This window comes from Protopterus annectens, chromosome 16.part0, assembly GCF_019279795.1.
Source record: "Protopterus annectens isolate FY-2018-M chromosome 16.part0, PAN1.0, whole genome shotgun sequence".
NCBI classification, from domain to species: domain Eukaryota; kingdom Metazoa; phylum Chordata; order Ceratodontiformes; family Protopteridae; genus Protopterus; species Protopterus annectens.
Window position 1 is genome coordinate 115335251 of NC_056750.1, and position 13111 is coordinate 115348361.

General features: G+C 39.4%; 1 protein-coding gene across 2 annotated transcripts in view; it reads right to left on the reverse strand.

Annotated features, from left to right (window-relative positions):
- LOC122791057 (trichohyalin-like) overlaps positions 1–13111 on the reverse strand; it is a 410728-nt gene that overhangs the window by 322265 nt on the left and 75352 nt on the right. For both annotated transcript variants that reach the window (XM_044058832.1, XM_044058831.1), the window contains exon 3: positions 7201–7230. In XM_044058832.1, coding sequence (XP_043914767.1) covers positions 7201–7230 — 30 coding nt within the window. The remainder of the gene's footprint in view (positions 1–7200; positions 7231–13111) is intronic.

The window sequence follows — 13111 nt, forward strand, 5'->3', positions numbered from 1 at the left end:
TGCTCCCAAATTCCATAAATGGACATGCTAACAAACTAAAAAAAAACTTTTATGACATCCCCCATGGGCAGTAATAAAATGTTCTGCTACCAGACTTAAACCATTTATTTTCCTAACATCCCCCAAGTGCTCCATTATCCTCCCTTGACTTTCCTTTTAGTTCGCCCAATGTAGCACTTTACCTTTTCACAGCCGCAGCCAATTATATAAATCACACCCTGTGAATTAAAGTGAAAAGCTTCTTTAGCCCTATAAAATCTGCCATTAATTTTCCATCCATCAAGATTTCTGACCCTATTGCAAATGCTATAATTTCCACATGAGCGCATGCCAGCTCTACCCAAATTGACAGACTGAACATGATTTCCACTAGGTAATTCTTTCAAGTTGTTATATCTGCCATAAGAGAAAGTACCATACATGGGGAAAAGATGCCCCACACTCACATCTTCCTTTATCACATAACAAAATCTTTTACTAATATTCTCCACTACATGGGAAGAAAGGGGAGAATTTTGTCACAAAAAATGTTTCTTCCACACTAGTACTTTTATTCATCTTTCTCCTTCCTCTGTTCAAATGAACCCGTTGTTCATGTTGGTAAAAGGCATCTTTATTTTCCTCAGTTTCCCCTAGTATTGCCTTCCTTGTATTCTGCAGCTGATCTATCTGATAGCCCCTAATCCTCAGTCTGTCAATTACATCTTCCAAAAATATCTGTCTTAAAGCTTCTTCAGAAGTATTATGGAGAATTCTTTGAAATTCACCATAAGTCAGTATGTTGATCAAATGCTGGGGATGCATGCTATCTGCATGCAAGAAATTGTTCACTGCAGTGGATTTTCTGTGTGCTTATTCTCATTTACATACAACTCCACACCCCAGGTAAATAATATGAGTACAACTAAGCTGGTAAGTGAATGTCAAACCATCTGCTGTAACATTCAGTTTTTCCATAAATTTCAAAAAGGCTACCTGTTCACCTTTACATACAAAAATTAAATCATCTATAAACCTGCCATAATACACAACATTCTCAATAAAATAATTATTGAGATAGATGAATTGATTTTCAAAGTCACCCATGCACACCACAGCATATGAGGGGGCAAAAGCTGCCCCCATTGCTGTGCCCCTCTTTTGCAGAAAGAACTGCTTGCCCCATCTAAAGTAGTTGTGGGTGAGACTAAATTCTAACAAAAGCAAAACACATGAGGATCGGGGAGCCTCCCCCATCCTTCTCCCCATAGCTTCCAGGCCCCTTCTGGTATCAATATTTGTATATAGTGAGATAATGTCCACCGTGGCCCAGAAATAGTTATCCTGCCATTCTATTTACTTAAGTCCCTCACACAAGTCCCCAGTGTTTTTAATATGGGCTGGTATCTTTCTCAAATATATTTTCAGATGAAAATCCAAAAATTGGCCCACATTTTCCAAATAAGAGCCTATCATGGAAACAATAGGTCTGCCTGGGGGCATCTTAAGTTCTTATGAAGCTTGGCTAAAGCATAAAATCTAGCATCCCTGGGCACCCTCACAATCTTTTCACATCTCTATTAGTCAAGAAACCCAATCTTTCACCCTTCTCCAAGATTTCAAGCAACCCCTCATTGAATTTACATAAAGGATTACCAGGCAGTTCAACATAATCATCCTGTACCAAAATCAGATCTTTTACCATTTTTTCATAATCTATTTGATTTAAAACCACCTAGCTGCCCCCTTATCAGTTTGCCTAATACAAATTGACCTAAATTCAAGCATGTTTCCTGTAGTTCAAGCCATTCTTTCTTAGACAAATTATAACTTTTTGTACTTCTCAGAAAATTATCAAATTCCCATTCAATTTACTTATGAATACCATTCTCAAACATTTTAATGCACATAGAATGTTTAGGAGACATAAACTTTCTTCTATAACATGCATGTGACCATAACCAGTGTCAAATTCTCTACTTAACATAACCTCAGGTTCATGATGATATACATCATTAACTTCAGTTACATCATTCAACATTTCAAGAAAAAATCAATTTCATGAATACTAACATTCAACAATTCATCTTCCATGTTAAATTTACATTCCTGGACATTAGAGTCACATTTTCTACTTTCTGACATACTGAAGAACACTTTTAAATACAAATTTCTACAAACAACGTTTTGTATCTAAAATATATCTGCTAGACTGGAAATTCTAGTCGGGACAAATTTAGGGCCCTTCAGTAATACATCTTCCAACTCTAGTAATTTTCAAAGTAGATAAATTAACAATTTTTTAAATCAAGAGATAAAGTGCCCCCATCCAAAACAGAGGTCGTATTTTCAACAGATTCCCCACTGCCAACATTATGCACATTATTAAAGTCAGAACACTTTTCCACAGGCAAAACTGGTTGGTTTTATCTCCAGCTTTCGCTCAGCAGAGCTATCCCAGGTAACCCAGGCTGGGAAAGTAGACACCAGCCGGCCAGTAGCTTATTGATCCAGGGATGCTGGGCTTTATGGCGGGCACACACTGGCCAACTGGAGCACATATACCCCTCCCACCATTTGCAAGGGTCCCTGGCATAGGTCAGAATAGGCCAGATCCTCGACCCACTTATGACTGGTAACCACCCATGCTCATTTTCGTGACATTAATCAACATGACCAAATCACCTACATCCATATTTTACACTGTCGAGTAGCTAGCCCTGCTATGGTGCACAGTCTGTGATCTGTATTCTCCTATCTTGAGGATACTGTACACCACAGTAGATGACCAAAGCAGTTGGCCTGTACAACTCTTCCCCCTATAGGGCACCATGTAGAGTCTGTGCTGCTGCCACAGCTCCATTCATTAGTGACTTTGAGATGGAAATGCTCAGCATGTTTTTCAGATGTGGGAGAAACCCACGGAAACACAGAGAGAACATCCAGACTCCAAACAGGCATTGGTCAGAGGTCAGGATCAAACCTTGTAACTTGTGCATGGGAGATGAAGACCTAAACCATTATGCCAACTGGTCCCAATCCTTATCCCAAAGTTATGGATCTGGCTTGCCAACATCCCTTACCTACGTTGTTCTAACTTGCCAGAGGCTGTTCACCTTGGAGACCTGCTGCAGTTATGGGTATGCCCGGTGTGAGACTTACAACCTCTCCCCTAAATTATCAAGGGCTGGCAAGAGCTTACTTAATGCCGCTAGAACAGCAACGTTTTCCGGGGTGTGGGCCCCTCTCTTGGGGTGAACCCATTCTAGGGTGCCCTGCCCTTTACGAAAAAAAAGAGAACTCTCCCAGGGGCCCCAGCCAGCTTCTCTGGGATTGTTTGCATGACCACCCTGGATGCTGTGAGGCACCCATCTCCACTGCTCCAGATTTGGGGATCTGAACCAGACCCCCTTTCTATCAGCAGAGGGTGAAAGAGGCCATCACCCATCCTTCGGAATGGCACTCGCCTATTTCTCAGGAACGACTGACCCATGTTCAACTGCTATTCACATGGAACTCTTCTCCACTTCAGCCTTCAAAGCTCTTGTTTGAATATTTGCTACTACCACCAAGATCTGCACCCACAGCGGCTCTACCCAGGCCCTCACCCTGGTCTTCAGTGCCACTGCGGTGGCCCTCCTACTCATCACAGCATAGCCCCCTCATCTCCCAGCACTGGTGATGGCTGGGTATGAGCCTGACACTCCAGTGCCATCCATTTTCAGGGCTAGTTGATTCGACAGGTGAATTGTTGCACACTCTTTAGCAGATTCCGACTTCCATGACCATTGTCCTGCTGTCTATATCAACCAACACTTTCTCTGGGGTCTGATGAGAGTCAGCATTGGGTGCCTTAACCCCGTATTTGGTTGATCCAGCAACACCAGTTCTGCTTATCAAAAGTGGCCCACTGAGTGCTCACATTCCACGCCCAGCTCCAAGCCAGTGAATCAGGCTACTCACCCATTTAAAGTTTGAGATAGTTTTGGCCCCAAGACCTCTAATTATTCCCAAGACCTCTAATTATTCACTTTATCAGATAAAGCTGCGTGCACTGCGTGCCAGTTATCCTGAGGTAAACTTCGGAAGGAACCAACTATTAGATAGTTCAATTAGTCTTTTGCCCCATACCTAGGTTGGATGACCGATTTTTACATCAGGATTGTGGGCTTCTTCTGGCTTCGCCCTGCCCAGGCATAGTTCACCATCTTTTGGGTCCTACCAGGTACGCTCCTGCTCCACCTCCCTGATGACACTGGTGAGCCGGGCCGGCAGTGCACCCCCCCCTCTGCACAGGTCGGGGGGATCCCACCTCTGCCAGTGCACTCCAGCCCTCACCTTCATTGCACCGTGGGGTCTCCTGCACCGTGGGGTCTCCTGCCCACTCTCAGACTATATATATATATATATATATAAATATATATATATATATATATATATATATACATACACACACACACACACACACACACACACACACACACACCTCATTTATATACTGCTACATTTTCTTTGGTCAAACATTTTTGAATCATCTCACAGAACATCAGACAAAAAACTCAAAATTAAATTTAATGACTGTGAAGGAGTGAGGAAACATGGAGTTGCCCCATTGCCTGTTTCATTTGAAAGCCCACTCCTCAGTTTTGAAGGATTGTGATCCATTTAGATATGTATGAAATATTGTGTGGCAGTGAAAAGGTATTTAGAGACTGAAGAAGCACTCATATAAATATCTTCTGTCAGAATGTCAGAATAACAACCTTTAAAAAAACAAAACATGTCATACATTATTATGCCATTATGTGATGCGTGTGTGTGTGCGTGTGTGTGTGTGTGTGTGTGTGTGTGTGTGTATGCACATGTGTGCACGCGCTTTGGAAGTTTACTGACTCTGAAGAAGCTGGCTTATCTCCAAGGAGAAGCCTTGTAGGTCTTGCAGTTAAAGAAAAGCAGATAAAATGCAGCACAGAAGGCTCCTCTGAGAAAAATCAAACCCAGCTCATAAATGCATACAGAAGTACTTTATTTTCTCTTCTTCAGGTGCAAACTGCCAGTCATCATAGCTGCTACTAATAACTAATGTTATTCTTGGAATGGTTCAGCTCAGCTCAGGTAAAATCATTTTCAGTTGTTTATTACAGTTCTAACGGTACTTTCTGAAAGTGATGAACTTGAAATTTCTGTCAAGAACAAACACTTTAGTTGCTTTCCTGTGATCATCCTTTTCTTTGAATGATTTATTTTTTTTTCGAGATCAAAATGCTGCAGGTTTTTTTCCCCAATGATCATCTATTTTTCTTTGAATTAGAATATAAAATCAGTTTGTGTATTCTAGCTCTTCTGCAGCATCAATGAAAGCAATGCCATTTTTCTAAATCATGAACAACATACTGTTATATTAGAAGTAATGAAAATAGTAAGAAAGATAAAACAACTAGAACTGAGATCTCTAGAAAAAGCTAGAAGCAAACTACATAGGCAAAAAATGGGACATGTGGGAACAATGCATACAGGGGAGGGATGAGGTTTAAAACAAGGCAGGACTAATGAGCTATGTAATCTTTGACTGAAAACGATTAGGTAGATTATAAGTGATGTACAATGTTTGCAACTGGGAGTGTGTTAGTATGGTTTGTGATGTAAAATGCTTGCAACTAAGATTGTGTTGTTGCGGTTTGTTTTCATTTGTATAAATGTTTGATTGCTTATGTCGTAAGTGATGGTTTAATAAAGATATTTATTGCTTAAAAAGGGTCAGAAATTGAATAATAGGTGTAATGTTGCTTAGGTTATATGATATACAGCAATATATGCGAAGCATAATGTTTAATTCTAACTTATTAATACCGTTTGATTACTTTTATATAAATGCAAATGTGCCTATGTCACAAGTGATAATTCAATAAAGGTGTTTAAAAAATACTTTATGTGACTTCCCCTGATCATTTTAAAATGCTGCTGCTTCAGAATCATAAACTGCAAAGTAAGACTATCTCAGCTTGGCACTTGTAAAATCAGTTTTAATGCTGTACATTGCTTCCCTGAAATCATGTTGCTTCATTGCGATCATAAACTACAACGCAAGAATATCTCAGCCTTGCTCAGTAAATTCAGTTACATTTTTTGCCAGTGTTTCTGACAACACTTATAACATCAATTTAATTGATCTTTTTATGAAGAGCAAAAGGTGATATGCTGCATCTCCCCTTTGCACAACTCTTACATATGTATACTAGCCCAATCTCTAACCTTAACCCTAACTGTTACCTCAGTTATAATAACACTAAACTTCTCCTTAATTCTTGCAGTAATAATAATGATATAGCCACAACTAACCCTTAGCTGAAGCCTAGTTCTAACAAGCATGCACACTCACACAGGGAATAACAAAAATCAGTATTCCCCATGACAAAAATCAGTATTCCTCATGACAAAAATCAGTATTCCCCATGACAAAAATCAGTATTCCCCATGACAAAAATCAGTATTCCCCATGACAAAAATCAGTATTCCCCATGCTAAATTGACATTCCAATTTTCTGGCAATTTAGACTTATTCTTAACATTCCATACTCCAATATTTGGATTTCAACATATTTGCAGACACCAGTGTGTGTGTGTGTGTGTGTGTGTGTGTGTGTGTGTGTGTGTGTGTGTGTGTGTGTGTGTTGGTGTGTATGCAGGTGTATTACCATGTTTTATTCAGTAGGGAAGGTCCTGCTTTTATCTTGTATGAGGTAAACATGTACTCATTAAACAAAAAAGATGTAACAATGAACAACTGTTTCTAGCTTTTGCCTTTCTGTGTCTTGTACCATACATGTTCATGTTTTATTTGTGCTCCCTATTGTAAAAATAATATTTAGTGAAACCATTTAAAAAAGAAACTGATAAATTCTCAAAAGAATATACTCAGTATTTTAGAGCTATAAATATTTGAAGAGGATATTTATTTATTTTTCATTAAATGTGAAATGAGTAAAACATTTCATGTTCATATCATCTAGAAAAGAATGAATCACCTCATTAATGAGCAGACGTCATAGCAAACCTCTGACTGCTTTGTCAAATTTCAACATATGAAACATCTATGACTACGACTTTGTGAATTCTGAAAATATTTGTGAAAAACAATTGACAATATAACATCTGTGAATTTCTGACTGAAACAAAGAATACACAAATAAAAACATTAACATTAGAATTATATAGAAATACCTTGGATTATGATTCATCAACAATTCAATTCTAGAAAAGAAAAAAAAACACAAAAAATGTATTCAGTTTCTGTAAGACAAAACTGAAAACAATCTGAAAAAAACAAGGTTACCAAACAGATAAAGGATAGCAATCAATATAGTACAAGGAAAAGTGAGAACAAACCATTCCCTTTTGTTTTGTTATTTTTATATTTATTTATTACTCACACACCTGAAATAGGTAGGGGTAGAATTTTTTTTTTTGCAAATCAAATGTTTTAAGGTAAAGCCATGGTCAATTTATGGTCTTCTTGTGAGGTGTAATAATATAGCAATAACCCATGCCTGGGTGTGGGTAATGCTAAATTTACCCATGGTTGGCGTGGTTTGGGTGAGGGACCAAACAAAGGAAACCGATGGGTAAAATTTGTTACAAACGCAGAAGATGAGTTATTGCTATTCATATTATTAAGAAAAGAAACTACTTTTGTAAATAATATAATGATATAATCTACTGTTTACTTGATTCGCAGATGTCTGGCATCGCGGTTCGTCTTCTCTGCGCGGTATCAAGGCTTTATGAGAGCAAAAAACATGAAGAGAGAAGCAAGATCTCAAGCCTTTTCTAGTGTTCGCTGTGTTAAGTGGGGCAGTTTTAATATAAGAGCAATTACAAAATCACTTAGCGAGGTGTCGTTGCTTATTTTGTTAAACTCATTTAACATAGCCGAACTTATAAAACAGCAGCACACTAAAACAAACAGCGGAATCTTCTTTCTCCGTTAACACAAACAATGTCTCGCTATGTTAGAGAATGGGTATAACGCTGGCCGAGACAGCTTTAAAATAAACGAGGCTGTCTCGTTGCTTATTTTAAAAGCTGTAGCGTAATTAAACTCATTGTATAGCGAACAATGTTTAAAAAACGAGTTATACTAATGGTGATTAAAGTCGGGATTTAACGAACATCGGACCTTTCCCGATTACTATGACACGTAGCCAATCAAGTATAATATTGTTTTTATGTGTTTTTATCTGGTAGAATGTAGCTTTTTGGCTTGACTGTGTTATTAAAGATCTGTACATTGCTCTATATTATTTTTTGGCCTCTATTTTACCAGAACCAGAAAGTCTCCACGTCTTCTTGACCTGTTTGCTCCCTGTAATTCTTAGGATCCAAGGAGGAGGTGGTGAGAGCTGAGAGCATGGCTGTCATGTGGCAAGCTTAAGGATTTTTTTTATGTTTCCCATATTGGCCATCCCATGTAGTACAATTCCTGATAAGCTACATCATTATGGGTGCATATGTCTTAACACAAACTCTGCTCAACTGAAATGCTGCACCTTCCTCGTTCATAGGAGCATCCTAGGAGGTTACTACGATATTGGCCATGAGGCCCTTATAAGCCTAGCCAAGAGTTTAGCTAATGTTTAGACAAATCAGCACCCGATGCCCCTGCCCAGCAGGGACATGGGTGGAATCCCAGGGGTATAGTTTCTGTTTCCCATCCAGTTATCCACGTTGCGCTTAAAAAGGGGTAAAGAGGTACTCTGCTTGATGTGGAGAGGGAGTCCATTCCAAAGATGGGGGAGTCTCTGTGAAACAAATCTGTCCCACCAAGAAGTCTTGTTGATGTCACAGACCAGGTTGAGGCTGCGCATGCGGGTTACTAGAGTGTAACTTCACTTGCGTATATGCAGCAGTCCCATCAAGGTGGGGTCCGTGAATGCCTTGTATGCTAGACAGAAGTCACCTCTTAGGAGTCTATATGAAACCGAGTAGAGAGATAGGGTTTCTAGCCTATCAGTGTATGGTTCATGTTTGAGGCCCTGTATTCTCCTGGTGAGGAACCTCTATGGTCTCTCCAGTTGCTGCATGTGCTTTGCACAGTACATGCCAAAAGGGGCACTGTACTCGATAATGGGCCTTATAAGGGAAGACTACAGGGATGTTATGACCTCCTTGTCCCTGGATGAGAATCCCTTAATTACGAGGTGGGCCATGTAAAAGACTTTCTGTACAACAGAAGCAACATGGTGGTCAAAAGTCAGGTTGCTATCAATCTGGGTGCCCAAATCTCTCATGACTGATTGAGTGCTTAGGACATTGTTATTAATGTGATAATTTGTGGGGGCATCACTCTCCCCAAAGGGGATGATGATGCATTTTTTGGTATTCAGCTTGAGGCCATGTTTCTGGCACCAGTATTTGTCTGAGTGAGACCCTCTTGGAGGATGTCCACATCACTAGGGGAACTGATGACAGCACCCAGCTTGCAGTCATCTGCAAACCTGGTCAGCCATAGCCCACTGGTTTTGGCCTGCACCTCAGAAAAGCATATCCCAAATAACAGAGGCCCCAAGACTGAACCCTGGGGTATGCTGCTTGTTACGGGTCTACTGCTTGAGGTGGCTTCCCCTATTTTGACTATGTGGGTTCTATCAGTGAGCCAATTTGCTACCCATCTAGTAACATATGAATTGATGCCTAGTTGAGACAGTTTATCTATTATGCCCAAGTGGGGAATAGTGTCAAATGCTTTGGCCAAGTCTAGGTAGACAGTGTGAACCGTCTTCCCCTCATCCATGGCTTTGGTAACTGTCTCAAAGAAGTTGACCAAATTTAGCAGACATGACCACCCCTTGACGAAGCCAAACTGTGTGGGATCAAGTGTTTGGAGGTTGCCAATGTCCTTGTTGATGTGGTCCATAATCCATTCCATGGCCTTGCAGATCAGGCTAGTTAAGCTGATGGGTCTATAATTTCCTGGATTGGTGGATACTCTACCTTTGTGTAAAGGGATGAAAGTGGCTGTCCTCCACTCAGCTGGGACAAAGCCAGTACTCAGGCTTTGGTTGAATAGAGTGCCTAGTGGTGCTGCAAGTTCCTGCCTGAGTTCACGTAGGATGCAGCCTGAGATGTTATCAGGTCTCATGTAAGCTGTATTTTTTGCCATTGGGAGAGCAGTGATGACCGTTTCTGTAGATATAAGGGAAAGGGGGCAGGTGGTGCTGGGGATGTCCTGATATACTGATGGGGGGACAGAGGGGTAAAGTTTTTGCTGAATCTGTCAGCCAGCAAATTTACTCTATCTACGGCATTTGTATATGTGGTGTCCTTGACCACCATTTCTGAGCAGATCTGGGTACTACCTTCGAGATTACAGACATGTGAAGAAGACTTTATGATTGTCTCTAATAGATGTGGCCAATTTGGACTCGAAGTTTGATTTGGACGATTTCACTAGTGCTCTTATTTGCTTGTTCAGGCTAAGAAGACATTTCTTCTAATTAGGCACCTGCTTCTTCTTGGTCTTGGACAGCATTTTTTCCTTTTGTTATAGAGTTTATTTATTGCAGATGTCCACTAGATAGGTTTACTCTTCCTTGCAGAGGATGATTTAGGCCTGTCAGGTATGCCTGGTTCCATGCATCTATATATGCTTGTATAGTGCTTTAGTGTAGTTTTGGATATTGGTGCCAGTTCCTACAGACGAGGAGGGGGCTGTGAAACATTTTATATCATCCCTCAGGAGGCTGTAATCAGCTTTTGAGAAGTTTTTATGCCTGATCCTAGCTAGAGGTGGGTTGGGGGAGATGGTGACTTCAAAAGTGACCGCTTTGTGGTCGGATCTTACCAGGGAGGACGATACTATAGGGATACTGCAATGGTTACTCATGTTGGTTAATACTGTCCAAGACATTATCACCCCTTGTGGGGGTATTGACTAGCTGTTCCAAGGCATTTGCATTTACAAAATCAAGGAATCTCTGGGCATTTGTGCTCTGGCATGAGTAGCTCTTCCAGTCTATGTTTGGGAAGTTAAATTCACCCAGGATCAGGGTAAAGATTGAATATTGATAGATTCAAACAGGTCAAAATAGTCGGATTGGGCATCTTGAGTCAGATTTGGGGGCCAGTAGCTAGCTATGATTTGAATAGGGGTCCTGTCAATGGTTAACTGCACCTTGAGTGTCTCCTGTGTGTCATACTGTTTGATCAGCCTGGAGGTGTGTATGTCTTTAATGTATATTGAAACTCCACCCCCTTTGGCTTTACTGCCTACAGGTTGGGGTGTGAATGTATGATAGGATGAGTAACCAGGTAAGGCTAGGGTGCTGTCCACAGCTTTGAACCAGGTTTCTGTGACTGCACAGATGTCAGCATTTTCCAGGGTTAGGAATGCTTGCAATGAGTGCAGTTTCATGTTTAGACTCCTAGCATTTAGCAGGATGACCTTTAACTTGTGTTTTGTTGAAATGTTTATGTTGGTAGTTTTAGCCTCATTAAAAGAATGCTCCTGAGGGTTACTGCTGCGGGAGCTATACTTCTTGGCCTTCTCCCAGATACTACTACTTCAACAGGACTCAGACAACTCCCTCTCTCCATGGAAACATTATGAAGGCCTTGTGTTGAATCAACTCTATTTTGCCACTTATCGACAATGACACCTTGAAAAAAGGCGGGTCTTCCATAAATAAAGCAGGTACAAATGGTGGTAGTACTGCATGGTTTGAAACAAATAACAAAAAAGTCCAAACAATAGCTGAGGGGAAAAAACATTATTTAAACAGAATACAGAATGGAGAATGGAACAGAGCAATTTAAAATAAAAAAATTGTACATTGTAGTACTTTTTCTTATACTTGTTGATACCATGTGTTCCTCTATTATATATCTAAGCTTCATCTATGTGCCTCTCTATTTATATATATATATATATATATACACATACACACACACACACACACACACACACACACACACACACACACACATATATATATATACACACACACACACACACACACACACACACATATATATATATATATATATATATATACACACACACACACACACACACACACATATATATATATATATACACACACACACACACACACACACACATATATATATATACACACACACACACACACACACACACACATATATATATATATATATATATATACACACACACACACACATATATATATATATATATATATATATATATATATATATATACACACACACACACACATATATATATATATATATATATATATATATATATATATATATATATATACATACATATATATAGAGATACACACACACACACACACACACAAACACACACACACATATATATATATGTATATATACACACACATATATATATATATATATATATATATATATATATATGAAAGAAAAAACGACCCACAATTTTCCAATGGAATAGTGTTCTGTAGAAAATCACTCTGGTATCCGCACCTGGTTGCAAATAAAATGTCCAAATAACATACCATTCAGTATGAAGCAGCAAATAACAGCAAAAGTTAGTTGCAAAAGTTTATTCACACGTTAGCGCTTTCACGGTATAAACCGCTTCCTCAGACGTATTTCAAACAGCACTAACCAAGCACTTAAAAATACAAAAAATATTACGTCACTTCCTCAATTAAGAAAATTTAAAATACACTTAGGCAACAATTAATGCTTAGTTTAAAACAAATACTAAAAAATTCACAGTACAAATATAAACAAAGCTTATTCCTAACTAATAAATAAGTACACACTACATAAGCCAGCATATGAATACAGCTATTTAAGAGGTCTGGCTTTCAAGGCAGGTTTGAGCGGAACGCTCTTATTAAGTCCCCTGCCCCTGTGTGCCCCCAAATGGAGTATCCATCTGAGTTCAGATTCCTCCGTTGAGTTAATCAAATCACCACCTCTAACATTGCTGTGTTGTACATGTAGGACTTGAAATAAGAAAAAATGTTCTTTACCCAAGGATAGCATATGTTTTGCTATCGCACTACATGATTGTCCCCTTGCAAAGCAATAAAGGTGATCTCTAATTCGCTCACGGAGCGTTCTGTTTTTCCCACTTAAAAGTGAAAGCATGTTTGAC